This window comes from Toxorhynchites rutilus, chromosome 1, assembly GCF_029784135.1.
Source record: "Toxorhynchites rutilus septentrionalis strain SRP chromosome 1, ASM2978413v1, whole genome shotgun sequence".
Classification (NCBI taxonomy): Eukaryota; Metazoa; Arthropoda; class Insecta; order Diptera; family Culicidae; genus Toxorhynchites; species Toxorhynchites rutilus.
This window is the reverse complement of record NC_073744.1, coordinates 57137760-57165013: the sequence shown is the minus strand read 5'-3', so window position 1 is coordinate 57165013 and position 27254 is coordinate 57137760. Positions and strand designations below refer to the sequence as shown.

General features: G+C 38.8%; 2 protein-coding genes across 10 annotated transcripts in view; both read right to left on the bottom strand.

Moving 5' to 3' along the window:
- The window catches only part of LOC129777929 (mpv17-like protein), a 505117-nt gene that overhangs the window by 329845 nt on the left and 148018 nt on the right, over positions 1 to 27254 (bottom strand). The window lies entirely within an intron of this gene.
- Positions 25887 to 26909, bottom strand: LOC129781412 (uncharacterized). Its single transcript, XM_055789172.1, has one exon. It carries the CDS (start codon positions 26907 to 26909, stop codon positions 25887 to 25889), a length of 1023 nt encoding a protein of 340 aa, XP_055645147.1.

Sequence of the window (27254 nt, the reverse complement as noted above, 5' to 3'; positions counted from 1 at the left end):
GGGAGAGAGAAAGAGAGGAACGAATTCGTTTTGGGGGAAGCAACTTCAAAGTGCGATGAGGACAATTTGACTGGAAAAATGAAATAGTCGAGTCGGTAGAGGGAGATAGCAACTAAACGCCCGACTGGCTGTTTAGTCGTTTTGGCGGAGGAACTGCGTGAAGAAGCCAAAAGTCATTACTAACTGAATACGGATATAGTCAGTCAGATAGTCAGCTGACTATCCTCAGTTGACTAAAGTCTTGTCCAGTTAGAATCCGTACGGAAGAAATCATTTATATCTCGGAGATAGAATGACATACAAAAAAGAGTGATCAACCAAAAGAAAGATATATTCTTGCACTTTTACAAAAAAATGTCCTTAAAATTATTTTTCTTCATTTCTGATGAAACTTCTCACTTTTCTGGTGATTCCTCCCATCAAACGTTGCACAGCGGCAGTGTCGACCTCTGTGGCCAGTTTTTTCCAGAATCTGGTCATCCCTGCAGCGTCCCGAGCCATTTTTCCGGTCTTCTTTAGCTTCCGCTTCATAATCGCCCAATATTTTTCAATTGGGCGGAATTGGGGGCAGTTTGGTGGGTTGAACTCCTTCTCGATAAAATCCACCCCGTTGTCGCGGTACCACTGGAGAACCTCCCGGCTATAGTGGCAACTCGCTAAGTCAGGCCAAAACTTAACGGGACCATTGTGTGCCTTTATGAAAGGCAACACACGCTCCTTCAGGCACTCTTCCTTGTACAATTTCGAATCCATGGTCTTTGTAGTGATGAAAACCGGCGTCTTCGCACCACAGGTGCATATACCCTGCCAGATCATCATCTTCTTGGCAAATTTGTCCATGAACATGAACTTGAATTTGGCGGGGACATCGCCTCGTGCCGTGGAAAGATAAAATTTTTGTCCCGGAAGTTGGCCGAAGTCCATTTTTACATAAGTTTCGTCATCCTGGAGCAGGCATCCATGGTACTTCGTTAGTACCTGATAATACAACTTACGAGCGCGAGTTTTCGTCACTAGACTCTGCTTCATCGTCCTATTTGGTTGCTTGATTGCTTTGTAGGAATGAAATCCAGCTCGGTGAATGATTCGTCGAACGGTACTACGAGCGGCACCGTATTTCTGAGCGATATCATGTTCGGACAGTCCAGGGTTTGCTCTGACGGTTCTCAACACCTTCCAATTCAGCTGACGATCGTAGGTTCCGCTTTGACGCTTCTTTTGAACCGCCCGGTCCACGCTGTTCCGCTCGCGGAATCGTCTGAGCACATCACATACGGTAGTTTTAGCGATATCCAAATGTTTCGCGATCTTCGCACCCGACCACGTTGGATTGTCAACGTGGGTGTGCAAGATTAATTTTCTTCTTCTGTCTTCCATGTGGAATAACTCCGGACTTACGGCACGAAAAAATTTGAAACTTTTACCACCAGAAGAGGAAACATTTGTAAACAAACCGCTGTAAAAACTTTCTTGCAGCGGCCACTGACTGTGCCGCTGTAAAATGTGCAACGCGTACGGATTCTAACTGGACAAGACTTTATCACTATGCAGAGCCCTGGGTTGAAGTCGTAGGACGGTGAATAGGCCTCGTGAGTGTGGGCATGGTTCATTGGGAGCATTCTCCTCGAATTCTCTTGTTCTTTCCAAGTGTTGTGTTATGGTTTTTCTGGCATCTAATTTCATTTAATGTTTATGTGTTTTTGGGAGCCGTTCTGAAGGGCACATGGGGTTCAGCGGTTCTAAAGGGGTCACCCATTTGGAACTATTTATGCAAACGAATGCAAAGATATTAAATATACCCATGCTAAAGAAAAAAAATATGGTTATGGTTTTCCAATAGAATTTAATAAGCCATTGCTCTACATGCGGTGGATAGACATGGGATAGTAATTTATAGTAAATATTGGAATGATTGTGAAAAACGCTCACTGTGCAAAAAGGGGGATAATTGCTCTGAAAAGATTCATTGTAGATGAATATTGTACTGTAGTTGTGGTAACACAATGTCATGTGAAAACAATGTGTTTTTGTGTGTGTGGAAAGATTAAAAATGTCGTATTTCGGTGTCGGGTCTATAAGCATATGATTGGAATTTTATCGTCCGTTAGTTTTCATTATGCCATTCCTCCTGGTTCATTTAAGGGCCGATTGTGGAGATCTTTCGCGTACCTGTATATGCCGAAAAATCTACGCACGATGAATCTTGAATTATGAAGTTGATACGGATTTCTCCCGGTTGACTTTTTAGGGCGCTCATGAACATTATTATGCACGGAAGAGTAAATGCACAAAAAATTATCAAATATAAAGTTGGTTCAGATTGTTTTAAAAGAGTTCTCTCGGTTGTTTTTATACTTCTGTCATTGCGTAATGGTTCCATACGGAAGAATAAACGCACGATAAATCAAGATACATATAGTAAGTACGTTTTGTTATAGAACATTTCCTCCGGTTGCTTATTTGAGAACGAGAGAAGTTGAGGGGAGTATGTTCAGAGGGATGTGCTCGCATTCGCAGGGTCCGTCTATCGCTCTGGTGATTCTAGGGGATAGCTTTGGTCGGCAGTTCGAAAAGTCTACGGCTGGGCTTAGCGTGGGGTGAAGGTGTTGGAAAGGAGGTGTTGTCTCTGGTGCGGATCCGATGGTGACAGAGCCGTGTGGGCTTAGAATTTCAAAAATAAAATTCAAAAATCTAAAATTTGAAAAAAATTAAAATGCGATATTCGAAAATCTGAAATCGAAAATTCTAAAATGTTATAGCTTAATTCATACAATGCGATTCGTTAAGCGACCACCGACGTGATTGGAATTGGATAAAGAATATGCTCCATTTCGAGTGATTTTATAGAAGTTCTCTGTTACCTTCTCAGGTTTCCTAAAGAATACTCTCCGCGATCACGCACTTATTGATTTCAGAGGTCTCTCGGTTACCTTCTCAGGTTTAGTTCTCCGACATCGCAATTGTATTCCGATAAACAATTTCGTTTCGTTGTGTGGTCGATAGTCCGTGTTCACATAATCACATCACTTATTTCAGCGAATCCTTGAACTGCCCGACCGAGCGGTTTTTCGGATCAATAATTCACGCCGACGATCTCTTTACAACTGACCGCTTTATTCTTTTTTTGTAAGTCTATATAAACCCAAGTTTCGTAAATCTATTACCTCTTCAGAATATAATAAACAAAACTAACTTACGATAAGCTTCCCGCTATCGTAAAACCAAAACATAAACGAAACCCTATCGTAAAACTAGACCTATAGGGTCCCGTACACGATAAATAATAATGACATTACTTCATCAGAATGACAATAAAAATGATCGTGTAAGGTTGACAAAATTGAAATGACGGGCGATAATGATGCATATCCGGATTTTCTGATCTCGCTCCATCATTTTTGTAATAGGGCGAGGACACTATCATTCGTGGTGTTTAGGATATTGTGCGACATCTTGTGTTAAAATCTATGTTTGTGAGGAAATTTACTCTCTATCAAGTTAGTGGGCCCAAGAGAATTTTCAATTTCTAAAATTTGAATGAAAGTTATTGCTTGTTGTTACTTGAATGCATAAAACACGTAGCACTTTTCTGAAATCCCTACTAAAACTCATAATTAGAAAATAAAATTATACCCAGATATTATTTTAGTTCAAGGTTTTTTCGCCATTTGCGGAAAACCTGTTATTCTTCTACAGAGAGCAACATATTTCATGCGAAGAAAGTGATTTTCATTTATGTTATTTGATTTTAAAAGTTTGCCCACTCCATCTGAAAATCCATTATCATTTTCGCTTCACAACGATGAAGCACGAAGCATAAAATGTTAATTCGCGATGGCTGCTATATAGTGTCGACATCTATTACCCAATTACGGGGGTGAAGCACACGGGTAAGATACGGTGTCGACATCTACGAAGGTATTAAATGGTAATGAATCAAGCATAATCTATTAGGAATACAATGATATAATGCATTTTTGAATTGTTAATAGATCAATGAAAAGCATTTCAAAATATTTTATTGAATGTTCATAACATATTATTCTGAACATTCTTCACCCGTTACTGAAAAACATTACAAGAACAGATCAAATTGTTGAAATTATAATTGGAAATCATTATTAGAAACATGTTTCGTTTAAGATTTTTTCATTGTTTGCAGAAAACCTTTCAAATTATTAACGGGGATGTTTATTTGACAAAATAAATTGATTTTCATTGATAATTTTCATTTCGAAAATGTGTTGATTTCTCTTACAACTGTGAAGGCCAGAGTTGCTGCATTCCTGCAAGCGATAAGAATGATCGTGTAAGGTTGAAGAATAAGGTGATTGCGGAATGGAGCGATTCTTGCCAATATTGTCATCACTGATAATGTCAATGCTACTGATCGTGTAAGGGCCGCTTATGAATCACACGATCCACAAACAAGGATCGTGCAAAAGAGATGTATTTATTTATTCGGGGTCTACCCGAGCCTATCATAAAATGTATTCTATGATTGTAACGGTTGGTTGTAACGTTTTGTCTCATATTCCGAACAGTCTCAAATTCCGAACTTCATTTTTAAATGTAAATTTACTGAACTTCTATGTTATAAATAATTGAATAATGCAAACCCTGAATTTTTTTGGGGTATATACTTCATTTTAAAATCATTTACAGGTATCGATACTGGATATAATTTATAATAATGAGTATTTGCAAAAAAGTGACAGTCAAAACCAATGATAAAACGTTTGCGTTAGCAAATTCTGTAAAAAAAAACAAACATTGTTGATTTTTCAGTTTTTGTTGTGTTTTCAACTATTTTGTCTACTGTTTTCATGTTAAGTACTAGAAATGGTAAGAATCTACAATAAATGAATGAAAAAAAATATATTTTATTCAGAAATCTTCTTTAAAATCAGTATTGTATTAGTGTTCGGAATATGAATCAAGTTTCTACGCATGATTCAAATTCCGAACACTTCATTTGTAAATGTAATTTTACTAAACTTTTATGTTATAATTAATTGAATAATGGAAACCCTGACAGTCTTTGGGGTATAGGCTTCATTTTGACATCATTTGAATGTATCGTAAATTTTTTGGGGTATATACTTCATTTTAAAATCATTTACAGGTACATAATTTATAATATTAAACATTTGCGAAAAATTGACAGTAAAAACCAATCATAATATGTTTGCGTTAGCAAATTCCGTAAAAAACAAGCATCGTGAATTTTTCACTTTTGGCAGTTGTTTCAACTATTTTGTTTGCTGTTTTCATGTTAAGGGCTAGAAAAAGTGAAAATCTACTATGAATGGATGGAAAAAAATATCTTTTGCGCAGAAATTTTCATTACAATTAACATCTAAGTAGTGTTCGAAATTTGAATCAAATTTTTACGCATGATTCAAATTCCGAACACTTCATTTTTTAAATGAAAATTTACTGAATTTTAATGTTATAAATATGTGAATAATCAAACCCTTGACATTCTTTGGGTTATAGGCTTCATGTGAACATCATTTACAGGTGTCGATACTGCCTGAAGTTTATAATACTAAGCATTTGCAAAAAATATACCAGTGATAAAATGTTGGCGTTAGTAAATTCCGTAAAAAGCAAGCATCGTGATTTTTTCAGTTTTGGCAGCTGTCTCTATTCTCTATTTTGTTTGCTGTCTTCATGTTCAGTGCTAGAAAAGGTGAGAATTTACTATAAATGGATGAAAAAAATATCTTTTATGCAGAAATTTCCATTAAAATTAGCATTTAAGTAGTGTTCGGAATTTGAATCATGTTTCGACGCACGTCGCATTTGTGACAAACGGTACATGGTTTTCTTGTAAGCTGAGGATTTTTCACATCAGATATCCAAAAATCAGAGATGTGATTTTTATCGTTTTGGAGTTATGGGTTTCCATAGTTAACCGTTAGTCAGAAAAATAATTTTTACCCCTTTATTCGGAAATGACTTTTTTTTTATTTCATATCTTTGGAGGTACTGGACCGATTCAGATTATCGACATATTAAATTAAAACTAATTCACCGATCTTATTTGAAAAAATATTAGACTGAAGTAAAATGGGATTCCTCCTATCTTCTGTTCAATAAGCTACTGCAACCAAAACATCTTAAATCATCACTCATCCATCAAATCGCTCGAAAACGAAAAATGATCACATCTCCGATTTTTCGATATGCAATGTAAAAAAAACCCAGCTTTCAAGAAAATGTATAAAAAATACAGCAACCTCGGTCCTAAAACCATGTTAACTATAAAAAAACAAACACAATCAGTAATCATGAAAATAAAATCCAAACTTTTTGCGAGTGTAACATTCTTCCAAACAAGACAAGCTAGTTGGGTTTAATTTGATATGTCGAGCATATGAATCGGTCTAGTAGTTCAAAAGTTATGATTTTTAAATAAAATTGCATTTTCACTGTTCGGAATTTGAGACAAATGTGTTCGGAATATGAGTCAGTGACAAAAATGGAATTTGGAATTTGAGACAAAAGTGATTAAACATATTTTTAGTTTTTCACCATTAATATGTATTTGTAGATCAATTTTCTTGTAGTAAAATGAAAACGAAGGCTCTATTGTATCCAAAAATCATAATAATTTCGCGAAAAAGTTCCATTTTATGTAATGAAACACCGTTTAATGGCCATCAAAGCTAAAGTGTTTCGAATTTGAGACAAAACGGTAGTTTAACTCTTAAATTTTATTAATGAAATTCGATTTCGGTCATATTTTCTGTGTGATACCGGCTGAACAGATTCTAGTTAGTATAAAACTGAGACGAGACATGACAATAGGGGGCCGATTCCGGACCACTCTTTCTGTCAAACTCGGACCACTTACAACTCGGCTTCTGATTGGTTGATGAGGAAAATAATTGACAAAGATAAATATACAAAAATGGGATTTCCAACATTTGCACAGTGTTGCCAAATATCGTTATAATTGAATAATAGTTGCATTCACATTTCATTTTAGCGAAAATTTCTATTATGGATTCTTTGTATATTTTTGTTTCTATTACGTCCGGTGTTCAGTTCCTGAAGAGAGGGAAACATTGCATCGGCATTTTCACCCTATATTTTTTTGTGATTCTCTTCCCCTCTAGCATAGCATAATAGCAGCGGCCTAGCAGAGAAGAACAATTAGTTATTTTCCAACCGTAAAGTAGTTAGCAATAAAATTAGGATCAAATAACAAATAACAACCAAGGCAGCAGAAAAAGTATTCAAAATCATGTTAGAACCTAAATAAAGCATACATACCTACAAAAAAACCTGAATAAACGCTATGTTATATTTTGGGAATGTATTATTTTTTTAATATTTCAGTACTGTTAGTATTTGAACGATATCAAAGTATGTAAGATATGTATACACTTCACGGTGAAAACGAAATGAAGTGTATTCGCGATGACAACGATATGGTGTCGACATCTGGATACGAAATTAATTTTTTTCAAGTCTTACTACTCGGCCTGAAGGCACTTTAAAATTGCTAAAATCTGAATGAAAATTTTTACTTGGTGTTATTTATTTACTTGAAGCACGTCTTTCTTACCCCAACTTGACTTATTTTCTATACACTATCCGATATTCTCACTAAAACTTATCATTATAATATAAAATTATCTCTAGATACAATTTTTGTACGAGATTATTTTACCAAATGAAGAAAGCAAAGTTTTACATTCACATTGAACACTAATTTAATACGGAAAAGTTAATTTTTATTCATAATTTGTAATTGAAAAGGGTTCATTCTACCTGAAAATCCATCATTTTCTTTAACTCGTGAAACGAAATTTAATGGCGTGTCGTTCATTTCGTTTTCATCGTGGAGTGTAAACGGTGAGGCCCATAATCTCTTGATAATGAACTATGAATTTAATTCATGTATTTCAACATATCATACTTCTACTATCAAATCTACGTTTTCTAGTTTTCTTTAACTCTTCACATTTAATTTTTTTACAAACCAAAATAACAGGAGAGTACTTGTTGTTTGGAATATGTGACAAAATTAATACAAAAAAATGGTGCAGCTGAGAAAATACATGATACGAAGAACACATGTTTTTCATGGGAAAATAATCTTCCGAATTTTTATAGCATTTGGCAACCTTCACATCTCGCTTTCCTGTTATTTAGCACTTGGTGGACGAAAATGCAAAAGAAGAGTAAGAAGCCAGTTGTCACGTCTTGTCTTAGGTGTAAAAGTGCGCTGAACATAAACTGACATTTCTATGTATGGCCTCATTGATTCTGCCTCTTTCCGTATCCAACCGTCAAGCAGATCAGAAGCGAGTAGTAGCGCTTTCTCTTGCAGCCTTGAGAATTGCACAATGGCGATCCTGCCAGGAGCAGTTTTTTCTCATTTGATTTCAACTGCAACTTGAATAGCGAATGAAAGAAGTGTTCAAGGTGCAGAGAAAGGGATTACTCTTAACTTCTAGAGTTTGAAGGTTTTGCAAGTTTTTGTAATGAAGGTGTTGTTCGCGGAGATTCTGGTAAGGAGGTGCACAGTTTTACCGGTGGCAGCCTGCCTCTGGATGCTTGAACTCATGTTATCCATGGCGGAGGTTCTTCTGAATAGTTGGTTCGAAAAGAGGTGTTCATTTGGCTCCGTCTACATGGTGAGCGGTGGAATGAGGTACATTACGACGGGAGCAAGGAGTAAATGCGCGCGTTATGTTTTGTGTTCAAATTGTGACATGACGTTGAACGCTCTTTGCCGCTGCTGCTACTGCCTTTGTTGCTGTTTCTGCAGATTTCGCTGAGACTGCTGATGTTGCTGCTACTCCTGTTCATGATGTGGCTATCACCTGTGTGGTTCATATTCTGCTCCTTTTTTTGGTAATTGATTTCTTCACGGTTGGAAAATGGCTCAATACTCCTCGCGGCTTTACTGGTGGTATTATGTTCTGCTATGCTGGTAGATCGCAAGCATGTTCGCCCAGGGCTAATATGTACCTCATATCGTCGACACTGATTTGAAAAAGTGAAAGTGTTCTGGCAAAGGAAGACGTTGACGTCGTTAATACATCCAGCTCAGATAAGAATTCGAAAACTCATGAGAATTGGTGGCACAGTAAGACCACAGTGTTCAGAAATCCTTGGAAATTAATGTTCCCAAAGATCAAAGTGGCACAGTAAGACCACAATGTTGGGAAATTCTAGCAAATGGCAGATTGTGATAGTCTAAGTGGCACAGTAAGACCACCGCGTTAGAGGCGAATGAACTGCAAAGTTTAAAGCCTCTTAAAAACAAAGAAAGAAAGAAAGAAGACCACCGCGATCCAGGAGATCGCTTGGAAAGTACAAATTGTGAATCTCAAGGTGGCTCAGTAATACCACACTTCATCAAAAATCTCATTGGCACAGTAAGACCAAATGAATCAGTTGAAAGAGCAATTTCGCAATAAATGTCGTGTAGTTAATGTGGCATGTAAAACCAACAGGAATTCCGGGAGTCCGGTTTGAACGATGGTATAGAGTGAACGTACCCCTGTAGGTTCTGTCTTTAATCGTTGAATATCATTGTTTATTTCATATTCCGGTTAATAAAGTATGGTGGATTTATGTAGAAGTGTGCTTTTTGCCTCGGAACTGTTGAATTTAACTGGTTCTCTGGAAATTTTTTCAGAAAAGTTAAGCGTGTTTTCTTACTACAAACAAGCACTTATTCATGGCGTGTTAGACTCTTTTTTGAGAAGGGGGAAGATGTGTGGTACTGGCTAAACAGATTCTAGTTAGTGTAAAAGTGCGCTGAACATAAACTTACATTTCTATGTATGGTCTCATTGATTCTGCCTCTTTCCGTATCCAACCGTCAAGCAGATCAGAAGCGAGCAGTTATAGTCTTAGTATAACTATCGATGGGCAAACTGTGGAAAGAACGACTTCAATCAAATATCTTGGCGTTATTCTTGACGAAACGCTGCGCTTCGACGAACATATAAACTATACTATAAAGAAGGCAGCTCAAAAATATGGAGTGCTTTGTAGAATTAATCGATTCTTGACCTTTGAAAGTAAAATTACCATCTACAAAGCATTGATCGCTCCACATTTCGATTATTGTGCATCTGTGCTATTTCTCGCAAATAAGAGGCAAATGAAAAGAATGCAAATTGTTCAAAACAAGGCCATGCGCTTGATATTGAGATGCGATCGACTTACTCCACGAAGATTTATGCTTGAATGCCTACAATGGATGTCAGTGGGACAGCGTATCAAATATTGCACTCTTACGTTCATATATAAGATGGTTAGCGGCATGACACCGAACTATTTACAAAACACGATAACGTATGGAAGAGATATGCATCGATATAACACAAGGCAAGCAAGTGACCTCAGAACCATGAACTTTCGAATGTCATGTACCCAAAACTCACTTTTTTATAAAGGATATCGCCTGTATAACACATTACCAAATGAAGCAAAGACAGCAACAAGCCTTCGAATATTCCGTAGTATTTGTAAAGAGTTTTGACGTAGGACTACGTCTTTCATTTCTATACCGGGGTGTAAAATCAAAGTTTCGAAAACGAATGCGTTACGCCGGAGACCGAGATTTTGAGCGTTAATAGCTCTTAGACAACTGAACGAAATGGTATGATAAACACTTCATTCGAAAGATAAAATGTCTACGCGTTATATACTTGTTACTTTTTGATCCAAAAACTTGTTTCAATAGTCTTAAAATTGCTTTCAAAACAGGCTATTGAAATCACCAATCGGTATATAAGCGAGCGCCGCTCGGAAATCCACTCAGTTCAAATTGAACAGCGATTGGAGCATGTTGTCGCTGTTGTGGTGAAGCTCTTCGTTTATCATGAAAGCGCGGATGAACGGTGTCACCAAGTGCCTGTTTGTGCACCTTAGGCCAGAAGGGAATCCATCAGGAGGAGAGTGATGCCACAAACGGTTCCCCGGGAAGATCTCAAAGCAGCCACATTCTTTGTGTGGACACCGACTGGACAACATTGTTGCTGGACGAGCTGGACGGCGAGGGATCGAGTGCCTTTCTCAAGGCAAGAGGGCGGAGGTGGTAGCGCTGAAGTAGAGTAGAGTAGAGTTTTCAAAGGGCCTTTCTCAAGGCTAGAGACGAATGAACTGCAAAAGTTTAAAGTCTCTATAATACAATACCTTCATACCTTCCTTCCTTCGAAGCAGCCGCTACACACACACACATACACGCGCGGAATTCTTTCCGTTTGGATGCCATTTAGCATCGAGAAAGATACGGAAAATAATCTGCCAGTTCCTCTGGGAATTTAAAAATACATTCATGTGAAAGAGTTTATTTGAATGTTTTCTATCCATGTAACACTGTGACCAAATATGTTTCAATCAAGTGCTATTAACAGATGGTTATCGAGTTAGCATTAACCAATGGTGGGCTTCCAGTATCGAGGAAAATGTGGAAATATCTAATCGTTACTGAAAATAATGTGCCAGTTCCTCTGGGAATTTAAAATTACATTCATGTGAAAGAGTTTATTTTAATGTTTTCTATCCATGTAACACTGTGACCAAATACATTTGGTTTTGTGATTTTTCAATCAATCGCAATTAACAGGATAGCTTCTGAAGATTATTCTTCCCCATCAGTAGGATATTTCCGTATCCAATATTGGATGCATAAAACCTTTTGCCTCCAACGTAACGCTCTAGTTTTCGAAGTCCCCCAAATATTCATTCATTCAGAATGAATTCAGATTCAACTTCAAACAAATTATCTCTAAATCAACGATAGTCCTACGTCACCCTTGCAGTTATACCATAGATATAACCCACTTCCTGTTTTTGAAGCATGATTTAGATTTTTGACCCTGCATATAATTAATGTTAGTGTGTAAGATGACGAAGTTTAACGGATATTTGTATTTTCTTATCTTTAGACTATAATGATGATGGTTAACTTAAACAATATTTGTGAAATCTTCAATAGCTTGAGCCCGCGCGCGTTGGCACACATAGACAACTTGAGATAGAACATATGCAAAAACAATTCTTTTTAATGAAAGCATTCAAATGGGTTTAATGTGGAAACCAGAGGTAAGCTAGGGATAGCTCAATCGGAATACTTGTAAATTCATCTTCTCAATAGATAATTATAACAAGATTTTTCTGTGTTGTGGCAGATCTTATTGCAGATTCAGGTAGACACGTTTATACCCCAGATTGAATGTAGGGCCTGAAGTATCGGCTGGAATTAGGCTTAGGTTTGCTCAGCTGTGTGGTCTCGAAAACGATTAACAGACCGTTGTCGGGTATCCAGTGAAGCGGGAATTCCTTTGTAAATTCTAGGCTAATGCTGACATAGGTATTGGGTTCAATTCCTGATCGGTCAAGAATTTTTTCGGGTTGGAAATTTTCTTGACATACCTTGGGATATGTGAAGTGATGGGCCTGAAGTGTCGGCTAGAATAAGGCTTGGGTTTGCTCAGCTACTAGAACTCGGAAACGATCGCAATTGCAGGCCGTGGCCGGGGATCTGATAAAGCGGGATTTCCCTTGAAAATTCATGGCTAATACTGACATAGGCATTGGGTTCAATTCCCGATCGGTCTAGGGTCTTCCCGGGTTGGAAATTCTCTCGACATGCCATGGAATGAATACTTTAGACAAAGGCTTAAATTTTTCTATCGATTAGTAATCTATGTCTGCGGGATAACCAGTCCGTTTTCTTTTCAATTTAATGTGCTCACTGGTTAGTACGATGCAATAAACTCAGTAACTCAATTATTATCAATAAGATAACTCGTCCCGCTCAAGCCTTTGTAGGGGAAAGAGGTGGGACACATAAAAAAAGCAGTAGTCGCTTTCTCTTGCAGCCTTGAGAATTGCACAATCCACACAGCCAATCCACAGGTCCATTTCTCAAAATAACACGTTCACCAAACTAACTTTTCAATAAACCTTTATAATGGGCGCGGTGTGGCAAGTAGCACCGGCTTGTTGAAACCACATGTCATTGATGTCAGGATCATCCAATTCTGGCCAAAAATAGTCGTCCAACATGTGACGATAGCGCTCTCAATTGATGATAACATAACGTTCGCTCTGATCGACAGATTGTTTCTTATATTTCAAGCAGAACGGCCCCTTAAAATAATTATTCACATTCACCCATCCCATAAACCTTGCGGTTATTTAGGAAACGCTTGTCATGAATTATATCGCAAATCATCGAATTAATATACAATTTGGCAAGAAAACTGTTCGACCCATCAAACGAGTTCGTTTGTTCGTTTACTTTCTGCAATCGTGACTCAGCCGAGTTTGTGCTGTTGTGGTTCATATAGCTAGTTAGCTGTTTATGCGTATATGCAATCGATTCTTCCGCTGCAACGCCATACTTATGTATTATTTATGGTAATCAGGTTGTTTTCATGCAAGCGCTATCAGTATCCGTTCCTCCGGATGTGTGCGACTTTGTGTGTAAAAAGTTTGTAGTTTTCAGATCCCCTAATGTACCAGAGAAATAACAAAACAAAATTCGTTCGCTTGATTCGCTAACATTAAAACGAAATTCAAACACCATAATTATCAGCACACGAGCTGTGTTCCCTTGTTACCGTAAGACGAAGAAAAATGTCTATAATCGCGAAGAGCCTGCCTCGTAACCGGCACTCTCTTGGTCCCTATCGGGCTGATCTCTAGCGATGAAAACAACGACGGGGAGCCTGAGTTTCATCAGCCAAGAATTTTTAATCGGAATCACGAAATCGATAGCAGTCTTTTAATTTTATGGGAATTCATACACAATCTCCTGTGAGTGGGCTATTCAATCTTTCCGTTGCGCACTGCAGTCGAACGCAATATAATAGGATTAAGAAAAAAAATTATTCAAATTACCCATAAATTATACTCCATCTCAGGAGCCTCCTTTACACCTCCGCTATTCACCCGTCTCTTGATTTATTCTATTTGGACCCATTTTGTGGTTGGCCCCGGCTCTCTCCTTCCATTTCCTTCGTCTGTTTCCTTTGCAGCGTTGGGTGGCTACAGAAAATAAGCAATTTTTCATCCAATCGAAGATGGACTGATGGAGTTTTCCTCCGGTCCCGCTGGGATGAGATCATGATCTGCGCGGAGGCCCCGGTCGAATATCGAGAGCGAAACCGCACAAATGGAAAATGACCAGAGTATAAATTTCAATGAGTCTGATCGTCTTATTTATTGCATTGCCCAGCTTCTTTCTTCCTAGCGTGACGGTTGGAAATGGACCACTCGTAGGAGATGCGATAGTGTGTACAACCGGCGTTTATTTGTTCTGTTTTTGGTCGTGGAAGCGGGGATATGCGCACTCCAGCACTACGTGCATCGTGAACACCCGTCATAAACTGTCGCAATAACATTGTTACGAGGTGACCTAGTGGTAAAATATAAAGACATTACAATAATTTCTGCTTTCGGTAGAGATGGAAGGGAATGCTACTGTGTTCTGTTTCGCAATCGAAGCTGGGATAATATGTCAGTTTAAGGGAAAAATAAATGTATTCATACCAAAACAAACATTATGGTATTTAGTTTTTTTTTGCAATTGGTTCCTTTGGTGAGAGGAGTTTGTCTTCGCTACACCGACCGAATAGATCAATGTATATTTAATTTTAGTTGCGTAAGCTATAAAAGGTGTACCGTTGAAAATCCGCACACACAAAATTCATTCACAAAATTCGAGTTTTTATCCGATTATGACCAGCTTTTCAGGGAGTAAAAAGAAGCAATTAAAGTTAGTTTTGGCATCATTCATTTAATTTATTTCGCCTTTAAATCCGAATGTGCGAACAGTGGCCTTAACCCCAGCCATAAGGTTATGCACGATTATTAGAATCGACAGTTTTTTTTTGGCAAATTAACCCATGCTTTCTTCATTTCTTCCACATTCTTCACAACTTTAGATCGTTTTAGAAGGTGCCCCTTCATAATGACCCAGTATTTTTCTAATGGGCGCAGTTCCGGAGTGTTTGAGAGTTCAGATACTTCGGAACAAAATCGACATTAACCTCCTTATACCACTCTAGCACGTCCTTCGTGTAGTGTCATGATGCCAAATCCGACCCGAAGATCATCGGACCGTCGTGAGCATTCAGAAGAGAAGCCGCTTTTAGCGACCCTCTTTCAATTACACCTGTCCATTCATGGTGCTTGGGGTAACGAAAGGCAGTACTCCGTTTTCCGCAAATCGTACAAATCGCTTGCCAAATTATGAACTTCTTGGCGATCTTCGACATCTTCATTCTGTGTCCGGTGGTTCTCGGGAACATCCATCTTATCCTTGGCAGTCACATACAATTTCTGTAATCTGGTTGAAGTCCGCCTTCGTCATTCATTACGCAGCAGTGTGGTTTCGTTAACTTCTGGTCGTACAACTACCGGGCACGGCTTTTTGCAACCGTATTTTGTTTCTCGCCACGGTTCGGGAACTTTTGAACCTTAAACGAACGTCGTCCAGCTTGAATTTTGGTATTCTGCACGAAAGTTCTGCTCACATGCAACTTTTCAGACACATCTCGAGCTGAGGCGTTCGGTTTCCGTTTGTAGGCCTCAACCTCGTTTGAGTTCGTCCTCGTTGACCTGACGGCTTGTTTGACGTGGGATTACAACAGCATCGAAGAAGAGGAAGCTTTCTGTATCATATGTATCATATGTGAAGTTATATACACCCAAACTAGCGTTGGCAGAAAACATTTCTTCTTTGGCAGAAATGATGCCATTTATTGTGCTGGAGAGTCAAATGCGCAAATGTTTTAAAAGCTTAGAAATTTGTTTGTATGTATGCGTGCAGACATCTCTATCTGTTTTCTTTTCTCATTTCATTTGGGATTGTGCCAAAAAAAAAGCCATACGACGTCAATGGGGATCGAACCAATGCCGGCTGGAATGCAATTGAATTTTACACGACCACGCTATCCACATGGCTAATGATGCTTCAGTAGTTGCTCAGCAAATACGTGATATAATTGCACCTGATTGTAAAATGAAGTTGGGAAGTGTTTTCTAAGAGTAAAAAAGGAGCGCATGAAGGAGATCAATATCTATCTCGGTATGGGCCGTGTATGTGGGAAAATATGCGGAGAGCTTATTTGTCTTTTGTTTCGCTCGCTCGTATTAATCGTATATTGCAGGTGTATGGCACGATTATCGCCATCTCACTCTACCTACCGTCATCGCATATCTCACTATCCCTCTGCTGTAAAAGTTCATCATCGACATCACGATATGTCAAATGGTGGTAAATTGGTAATTCGCGATGGTGTCGACGTCTGGTGGCGACTTCAAATTAGGGCCATAATTTGTGTCCCAAACTTGTTAGTGTAATCTCTATCAGATTAGTAGACACGAAGCCGGTTTTTAAATTTTAAAATTTGAATGAAAATTTTCACATCATATTATTTAATTACTTGAAACACGTATTTCTGACTTTCATTCAACCATATGGCTATACAATTCCAAAATTGTTGTTGAATTTTTTCATAATAATATAAAATTGTCTTCATAAACAATTTTCGCACGAGACTTTTTCACCAACAGCAAACAAAAATGTTTTTAATTCAAATAGAATACTAATTTCATATGGAAAAGCTCATTTTTATTCATAATTTTAGTTTTGAAAACGTTCATTTCGACTGCAAATCAGCTATTCGTTGACGCTCCCCTAAACTAGTAAACGAAGCACAATGCCGCCAACGCGGATCGCTGTTTTGAAGAAAATAAAGGCTTTTGACGTTTGAGATGTTAGCATCAAAAACATGGCGGGTGTCATACAGCTGGTATATTGCTGTATCATGTATATTATACAAGTGCTTACCAGTATTTGAAAGTCATGACATTTTCTGTTATGTTATGTCTCATTTAATGTCATAAATCGGAATGACAAAACATGAGCTAAAAATCAATTTTGGGTGTAGTTATTTTCAAATTCATAGCGTCAAACATCTAGGTACGACGAATGAAACGCATTAATGTAAAATGTAAATCAGATTTAGATTTATCAAAATTACTCGGAATTTGAGCTTTGAATTTGAGCATTTTCGTTTAATATGATTGTGAAAACACTTTACTAGTCGTGTTAATATATTCTGGCAATCACCTGGGATCTTTGGATATGAAATTCAGTATTTGCATTTGTTTGTATCGTTTAGAAAATGCCCATAGAGCCATAGAACAAATTCTGAACATAAAAGCGGAACATAGGGATGCTGTTGCTTCAAATTAACAAGGTGACAAAGTCATTCAAACAAACTAGACGCCAACTCTTTTGGGTCATCAACGAACGCGACCGCAGGTCTAGTCAGATGACTTACTCGTGCGTTTTTAGTCGAGATCGATTCCTGGAGCGCTCGTCTACTGGAGTAGGGCCCTATGTTGATAGGTTTGTTCATGTTGTTTAGGATCTAGTTATTTCGAGGAGCGGTTACCGATAAAACGTAGAAACCAAAGTTGAGCTTCTTCTTCTTTGCATCCAGAACGCTAACTGAAGTTATCAGCTGAAGCCAGAATAACACCCGGGGGCAAATATGGCTCATTCATTCAATCGTTTGACTCGGGTTATAATACTCGTGTAAATTGAGCGCATGTAGATGCTCAAAAAATGCATTTTTTTCAAATAAGCTGGTCAATAAAATTACACAGCAATCATGCGTCTTGAATTTTATTACCAAGTTTCATCTAATCAGTATCGGAATCGAGACCCATTGAATCAATAACAAAAGTGCGGTGTTTTTCCCTCCTTGACAACATGTAGAGTAGTGCGGGGCAGTGTTGAAAAAAATCATCTTCGCTAAGCTCAAATGCATAGATTTTTAGGCTAGGTTGCATCGAAAACCTATATATTCCAAACAAAAATCAAAATGACAGATCCAGACAACCAGTGAATATGAGCAAATGAACTTTTGTTCTTCAATATGTTTTGAAGTTTATTTTTCCACCCAGTGTCATTTTAATCTTGATTATTCAAGATGCCATAATTGAATATCATTTTAGCAAAATGAATATCAGCTGTTGTTTATTTTTAACCTGAGGCAGCCGTGTGCGGTTGGTTCTTATTTATGCTGTTGTTACCGTCTCACCAAACAAAATCATGCGCGATTTCTTGCAAAGTTTGCTTCATCGAACTCTGGCGTTTTTGTTCTCTAAATGGTCTAACTTGACTGATTTTTTTTATTTTTGAATTTTGACTCAAAATCAATGCCAGAACGAATATCGTTTCGAATGTGATGAATATCGATTAGTTGATTTTGAAATTCAAAGTATAAATAACAGCGAAGTTATGAACCCCACTCAATGCCGTATTCATTCATTATAGCAAATGAACTCGTTTGTTATTGTCATCAATATAATGAGGGCAGTGTGATTCAAGCTGAAAAAAAGTCATTTACACTGAAATAAAATCATATTCGTTACTCGTGAACAGAGATGCCAACCTCCCTGATTTTTCAGGATTTCCCAGACTTTTAAGCACAGTCCCTGATAACCTGACGAACACTCAATTTATCCTGATTTTTCTGAAATGATGCTGATTTTTCCTGATTTTTGTACCAAATATGATAAAAATTAGGAAAAATTCAACAAGTCTTCCACTGCTGATATGCTTTCCTCATTTGTTGAGTAAAGATCAATTCCAAAGCATTGATGATGAATTCAGTGGAAATTTGAATATTGATTTCTCTGCAATTGACTGTAGTGATGGTGTAGATTTTTCAGAAAAAATATAAACGATCAAAAAGTCAGGCGAAATACTATTATTTCGCTTATGCGAGGATTTATACCATGCTTATTAATTTTTTTGCATATCCGGTCTTCACCCGAACGAAGATATACTCAGTTTCTGGTGGGAGTTGGAATGGATTCTGTATTATGATCTACTACCAAGCAACCTGTTTCTCACATGTATGGCTCGCAGCAGTTTTCGACGAGGAAGCAAACATGTTCTTAGAGGATAGACTATTTAAGCTGTGAGAACAGATCTATGGATATAAAATTAAATTATAATGCTTTGATTGAAAATGATGTTTTTATTTTTCCAAAAATCAACATGAACTTTTCGGACAATCCAATATGAGCTATCCTGATTTATTCTGATTTTTATTTTCATTCTTCCTGATTTTTTTAAAATTATAGTTGGCAACCCTGCTCGTGAATATTTGTTGATATTCTAAGACACTGGTGCGGGGCAAAGGTGCGCACCTAACTGTTGTCGTCCAATAACTCTTGAAATAAAAGCAAATAAAATTCAGTTTGCTGATCAAAATGTAACTATATATATTACCTTCGAAACGTAGTACTATAATTTCTCGAGTTTTGTTTGTAGTTGGACAAAAACCTATTTGAATATAAAATGACAAACTTTTGCCCCATAATGGGGGCAAAGGTGCGCACTTAGAATTGTACTTCTAGGTAACTTATAACAAAAAAGAATGCTTTATCATTACCAGCGGGAGAAGCATCATTACTAGAGTGTGTAGGCATCATCCGATGGGGTGGAGGGGGGTGTTGTATGATGTTTTATGGGTGGAGATGGGTGGATGTTATGGTCGAACATACCACGTAGATATTTTTGGGAGGTTAGAGACTGATAATATAAGATACCTGAAAATGTCCTACATTTGAAACGGAATTCTTTTTATTAACACATTAGCTGACCCGGCAAACTTCGTCCCACCCACAATTGATATATTGATATAAATCATTTCGAACACTCAAGTTCCCACAGAAATTATTTTTATGTACGTAATCTATACTCGTGGTATATAATTTCGTTTTTTGACGTATAAACCTGATGTAGACTAAGACGCATCAATCCTGATACTGACTGTTTAAATCCGTTGCTCCGTTCATGAGTTAAATCGTGAGGAGCGGACACCAAATCATTTTTATTTTTGTAGATCAGGTTTATAGATACATAATTGCTTTCACTTGATTTATTTGAAACTCATAGTTGAGAAAAAAAAAATTTTTTTGTAGTTCATTGTGAAAACATGAACGTAAACGAAACCGTTATTGAATTGAATGCATGGTGAAAATAAAAAAACAATTTTCATTTGAATTTCATTTTGAAGCAATTGATTATTTTTCTTCCTCATCTTGGATTTCGGTTATGAGCATTCCGACGCTTTGCCTTGGAGCGCTGTTGATTCGTTGCGCTGTTTTGGGGTTCAAAAAGACAGACGATGATTCCTCATGAAGCTAGAAGCCCAATCCTTTCCTGCCAGTTTGGCAACTTGGATGAATTCGTGCTGGAAGTTGTGGCTATCGCAAAATCAAACGACAAGTGCCTCAAATCTTCGAGAGTCATACCATAGAAAGCTTTGTCCAGTGCTCTGTAATGGTTCGCCAGATCCCCAAACTGCTCACTCGTAAATACTTGTCTAAACCGCCCTAGGTGCTCGCTGGCACATACCAGCAGAAGTAGAAATGTCAATAAAAGGAGGTTCAAATCATAAATCACTTGCTGATATGAGCCTCTTCCTCAGAGCTGATTCAGAAGGTCTGCCGCAATCCGACGCTTCGAGACTTCCTCCCGAAGCCTTTCTGGAGTGCATTTCTTCAAATCAGTTTTCTTCTTGTGGGTCCCGCTAAAAATTTGGTTGAAAACATTTTATAATTTTTTTAAGAGCAAAATGCTGGTGCGAACTTTTGCCCCACAGCCACTGCGCACCTTTGCCCCACAAGCAATTTTTGAACTAATCGAATTTTCAAAAAAAGCTCTTTAACTTTTTCACGGAAACCAATACGCACCATCATCTACTATAGAATGAAGGTGTCCTTGACGGTGTAGTTTCGAGCTTACCAGCTATTTTAGGTAAGTAAAACGTCATCCCCAAAATTGAAAAAAATCGATCAAAACATCGCAAAACTCTTTTCACCTCATAAATTTTTGCCACTTTCATGAAATGTATCATATTTATATGTGTGAGCTGCAGTTGTGATATTGTATCAAACGAATGCACTGTTGTTGAATTTTCATGCTCGTTTGCTTCAAACAAGCCAATGCGCATTTTTGCCCCGCACTACTCAAATGATAGAACTTTCTTAACAAAAACAGAAAGAAACCCATTAGTACCACCATTTCATTAATTGCCCGTTGACATCTGTTAAGGTCAGTGATTGATGGGGATATTTTGAACAAATCCTCAAATCATTTCCCGTCAAGGTTGTTTATATCGCACCACACTTTCCTTGTTCTTTTTTTTCCCAATTGTACATGCCATAGCACAACTTGTCGCATTAATTCACCGATTTGATAGACCTGTTTTTGTTACGATTCCGCCGTCGTTGGGATTTCCTTTCTTTCGTGTGTAAATTCAAGCCATAAATAAAGCCATGGATTACAAACGAATTTTCAAGTTAATGCTAATAAAATATGTTAATTAAGCTCTCCCTCCGTCCCGCTGTGCACTCACCGCTATTTCTCTCCGCCACCGTCCGGTCGGAATCGTTGTGGGAGTTTAAAGTAGTTCTGTAAATACGTCGCATTATGCGAATCGCATATGCCCGCCGTTGTTGTTGACGTTGGTTCGGGCCAGAAACCCGGGTTACATACTTTAGCGATTACTCTGCGCCGTCCGGACTCTAATATCACATGGCGGCCGCTAGCATTATCAGCCGAGCTAAGCGGCGGCGTAACTTTATATTTTGTGGCTGGGGTTTTTTTTCGCTGATGAATTGCTTGTGTACACACAGCTGCTTTCTAGAATTGCTAATGCCCTGGCATGTGAGATGGGTTGGAGAAAAGAGGGAAAAAAAGAAACCAGCTAGCAGTTTTCAAACGAAGCGTGAATAAATTTATGAAACCCAAGCGGAATGGGATCAAACCACCGAAGGACACCCAGCGTGGGTGTAAATTACCGTAGTGCTGCGAGCCGATCTACATGCTATGTTTATTCAAGAACCGTTAAACATTTGTACAAATTGTGGCACATCCTCGATAATGAAGACAATGCCGAGCATTCGGTTATCAGACTTGTTTCGTCTAACAATCCGTGATGAAAATTCATGGCGCGTATAAACATGCGGAGCTTATGAGCCGTCATCGCAATAAAAGTAAATATTTCAAATCTAATTATGCCATTCCAGGTCATTCCTGTGTTGCCCATCTCGCACAAATATTTAATCAGCTCGGCATATTATTTACCGCCAAGGCTCGTTCGCTGTCTAAATACGAACCGAGAAGGCCAATGCTGCGCCGGGCGATAAGCAGGAATGTAAATAATTCATATTTTTCTTTCTAATTACTACACAGACCGCGAAAGCATACGCAGAGTACCCCGTCTATCGCACTCGTTTATCGAACTGACCGAATCGTGCCGCCGGGCCGCGGTCACGTATTCCGTTTCCTCTGTCTCCGTGCCCACTGCATCCAATCCTTTTTACCCTCTCCGAAAGAACGCCAGTATCTGCATTATCACGTCCTGGGGTGCAGTGCCGTATCAATGCGCCGTCTCAGCGGCGAGCATCGTCTTCGCGGTCCGAGTCCAGCGTCTCTGTCGCTAAGCCCCAGTTGCTGGACGTGTCGCCAGCTCTAGCCACACCAAAAGCCATTTTCGGCTTCAATTTTGTCTGATTGACGCAGCGATGGCGTCAATGCTATATCAATTATATTCTCGTTTCGTCTCTGGGCCTTTTTCGGGGAGTTGTTAAATTGGTCATTGTGAGATTACAAACAGAACCTAATGAGCAAGGCAACTCAATTCGAAATCAAACAATGATGATGATAAAAGCGGGATTTGAATATTGCTCTTACAATCTTCAATAAACAACTCGAAAAGGTCAACATTTGTCGATTTCCGTTTTGGGAGATGAATGTGAAACTTTGTGAAGGGTTTTCGCTTGTGTCTCATAGAAAAAGACACTCGTGTGACGAACAACATCAATGCTTCACCAATAAGTGAGGTTCTTCTTTTGATTTTTCTTCTAGAAGATATTGATGAGGGGTGGATTTCAATTATTTACCATATGAAACTCTAGCCACCCGATTACGAAATTCTTCGATTGGCTCGGATAACCGACTGTTCTCGGTTGAAATGGCAGAGATTATCTCGTTCTGCACTATATCTTCCGGTTCCCACGGCTACCATAACGTGATCAATTCCATAGGCTTCACAATACTGCCTAAACATTTTTGCGGTAAACGCAGTTCCCCGATCAGTAATTACAACAAAGATCGCTCCACTAACAGCTGTTTAATTCTGCGAAATGCTTCCTCCTGTTCTTCTTTCCAAACAAACTCGCTATCCATTCTAGCAGACGAAACATGGGTTCCGCGATTATGCTATAACCTTGCGCAAACCGCCGAAAAAAATCCGGACAACCTCAAAAACTGTTGCACTGAGTGAATGGAAGTTAGAGTCGGAAACTCTGCCACAGCCTTCGTTTTCAGCTCACCAGGTCGCACACCATCGGCACTCACTTCAAACCCCAAAAAACGAATGGATTTTTTGAAAAAAGTGGCTTTTTCGCAAATTTATTGTGAATCTTTCGTCTCGCAGAACCTTTAAAAGTTCTTCAAAACCTTCTAGCAATTCTTTTTCGTTTTGACCCGGTAAGACTAGATCATCGATGTAGGCGACCGGCACAATTTTCTTCTTTTTCAGTACTTCAACTGTTTTATTCATAGCCCTTTGAAAGACAGTACAACCATTAGCCAAACCAAAGGATTTCCTTAGAAATCGGTAATGACCATCCGTGGTCTAGAAAGATGTATAGCTCTGGTTCTCCGTATCCAACGGGATCTGATAAAAGCCACTATATAGATCGACTGTGATGAATAACCGTGCACCAGCCAGCTTCTGCAAAACACCTCGATGTCGGGCATAGGGTATTTGTCCTTTTTTTTAAATTAAATCGTTTATTTTAACAGGCTCAGTTACATAAGTTTAAAGGAGCCAAACTCCTATCTATATAGTTACAAGTATATATAAACATTTGTCATTAATTCAAATGTTAATGAAGTAGAGAACCGATTACTCGAGGTTTGCTCGAGTTTATAAGGGTGACAATATTTTCAGGAAAAGGAAGGTATATAAGGATATGTTGACAATGTTCACACTCACATTCATCATACTCAATTCTTAAGCCTATCTTATATCTAATATGTATTTACATTTCACCTTATTCTATTGTTAGTAAGAAGGTATTTGATTTTTCGCGAAAAAAAGGAAAAGGAGAATATAAGGATATAAAGACAATCACACACGAAGATCGATAGCTTTTAGGAAGACATAATTTGGGATATGTAATCAAGGTCTAACTGAGCCAACACATCTCTCACCGGCACATTGGGCTGCTTTCCTCTAGCCCGAAAACAGTTTTCTAAATTCGATCTGGCAACAAGATACTCCTCGCACGACCAAACAACGTGTTCGATGTCGTGGTAACCTTGGCCACAAGCACAGATATTGCACACAGATATTAAAACGAAAGAGTAGCGCGTCTAACGAACAGTGATTGGACATGAGTCGAGAGAAGGTGCGCATAAAGTCCCGACTCAAGTCCAGACTTTTGAACCATGGTTTGAGGCTAACCTTAGGGATAATCGAGAGAAGCCACCGACCTAGTTCATCTTCGTTCCACTTACGTTGCCAGTTAGCGATGGTATTTTTACGGACTAAAGAATAAAATTCATTGAAGGCGATTTGACGCTGATAAATATCGCCAACAATTGCACCTACCTTTGCCAATGAGTCAGCCCTCTCATTACCCGGAATTGAGCAATGTGAAGGGACCCAGACAAAGGTAATTGTGTGGTCTCGGTTTATCGCTGGGGAAAGGGATCTCGAAACCCGGTTAGTTTCCGCACGTCTTACCTGCTTGACGGTTTGAAGAGTCGAAGGCAGGAAATAGCGCGGGTCGCCATCGAGAAGTCACCATTGACGTTGACAGCCAACACGTAGGGTTGCCGTCTATAGTCAGCACATGCCGCCCTGCCTTGAGTACTTCAGTTCGTACCACACAGTAATGACACAACAGCGTCTGGTTAAACCACTCAAAATTTCTCGTTTTCTCTCAAGGAAGTACAGCGAGTGCTTTTCCGGCCTCACAGGACCCATCAGTAAAGTACATATTATCACAATCACCCATACTTTGCATTGAAGATCGTAGGAACGATCCCCGATCGATGATAATCTGGAATTCCATGGATTTTCTCCTTCATGAACAGATCAAAATGTACAGAGGAATTGATGTAGTCAGGAAAACAAACACGGTTGGGAGTATACGAAGAAGGATCAACCTGCATGGAGATGAATTCATGATATGAACTCATGAATCCAGAATAAAAATTTAGCTCGATAAGCTGTTCAAAATTTCTGATCACCAATGGGTTCATAACCTTACACCGGATGAGGAACCGAAGAGATAAAAAATTGAAGCGATCTTTTAGTTGGAGTACGCCTGCCAAAACCTCGAGACTCATGGTATGCGTTAAGGGCATACATCCCAACGCAATACGGAGACAAAGATATGTACTTGATTCGCTCGAGTTTAATGAGGTGTGTTTTGGCAGCTGAATGAAAACAGAAACTGCCATACTCCATCACTGAGAGAATAGTTGTTCGATACAACATTATTAGATCTTCTGGATGGGCTCCCCACCAAGTGCCGGTAATTGTACGGAGAAAGTTTATTCTTTCACTTATTATTTTTAATTGCTGTGCAACGTAAGAACTTCACGACACTCATAAGACGCGACGCGAGACAAGACATAACACTTATTGTTCTTACTTAATTAAACGAATTAAAATTTACCTTATGTCGACCGGTTTCGGGCGCGAAGCTGCCCATCTGCGGGACAATGTCCGACTGGTTACATCTTCGTACGTGTTGCGTAGTCGTCCGAAGATTTAAGAGATAAGTCACTGAATTCTCAGCTCCGTCAAGTTGTACAAGCACGATGTGATGGGTGGATCGTCTTCATTCATCAGCGGCTTCTGGGAGTTACTGATGAACATTGATTCCCATGCGTTAAGTTGTGACGAATTTTTGACATATTTAATCAGCTTTGCTTTCGTCCAATCGATTTTATGGTCGAGGCTGGTGGTGTGTGCCGCTACTGCTGATTCGTTCGATTTGTTGTTCTCCACCGCTGTTTTATACTCCCTTATGCGTACCTTTATTTTCCTGCGAGTTTGCCCGATGTATACAGCGGGGCAATCTAGGCACGGTATTTCGTAGATCCCGGATTTCTCATCGGGAGGAATCTTGTCCTTGAGGTTACACAATAAATCACGGAGTGTATTCCCACTTTTGTACACTATGTGTAGTCCTTGCCGTTTGAGCGTGTTTTTGATGGGGTTCGTGATTTTGGGGTAAAAAGGTAGAGTTATTCTTTTTATGTCGTCTATCTCCGGTTGTAGTGTTGTGATGTCTCGTGTGTATTTCTTGCGTTTGTGTTTTCGGAAAATCTTCTCGACAAATTCCTTTCCATAACCATTTACTGTAGCCGCTTTGTAAATCTGTTCTTTCTCCTTGGAAAACTCTTCTTTTTCCATGGGGACATTGTAAAGGCGGTGTGCCATGGAGTGGAAGGCGGCTTGTTTTTGTCCACCAAAATGGTTGGAATCGCTTGTTATGAAGCGGTTAGTGGAAGTTGGTTTACGGTGGATTCCAAATTTTAAAGTGTTGTCTTCTTTTCTGGTGATCTCTAAATCCAGAAAAGGCAATTTTCCATCTTGTTCTTTTTCACAAGTGAATGTAATAGAATCGTGTCGAGAGTTTAGCATGGCAAGCGTTCGGTCTAGGTAACGTTCCTTCACCGATGCGAAAATATCATCAACATATCGTATCCATGTTCGAGGGAAAAGTTTATCTTTTGCAATCTCAACCTCGAAGTCACTCATGAAGACGTTTGCTAGGAGCGGTGAAAGTTTGCTACCCATGCTTAACCCAAACGTTTGCCTGTAAATTTTTCCCCTGAATGCGAAAAAATTCTGTTTCATGCACACTTCGGCAACAAGAAGGTAAGCATCGATGCAATGATGGGGCGCACGACTTCGTTCTAAGTGTCGGCGTAGACTTTTTAAAGCTTCCACGACGGGTACGCTAGGGAAAAGGGTTGCAACGTCGAACGAAACTAAAATTTCCCCGCGTCTTACCTTAAATCCTTCAAGCTGTTTTATAAGATCCACGGAATTATTCTTTGTTGGCATTTTTTACTTAGATACCTAAAATGGGCCCCCAAGTATATTTGGAGTCGAACCATACCCTAAGATACTTGAATGACA

Bases quoted from the DNA above. Each gene is read 5' to 3' on its own strand.
- LOC129781412 (XM_055789172.1), bottom strand. From the start codon at position 26,909: ATGGGTAGCAAACTTTCACCGCTCCTAGCAAACGTCTTCATGAGTGAC.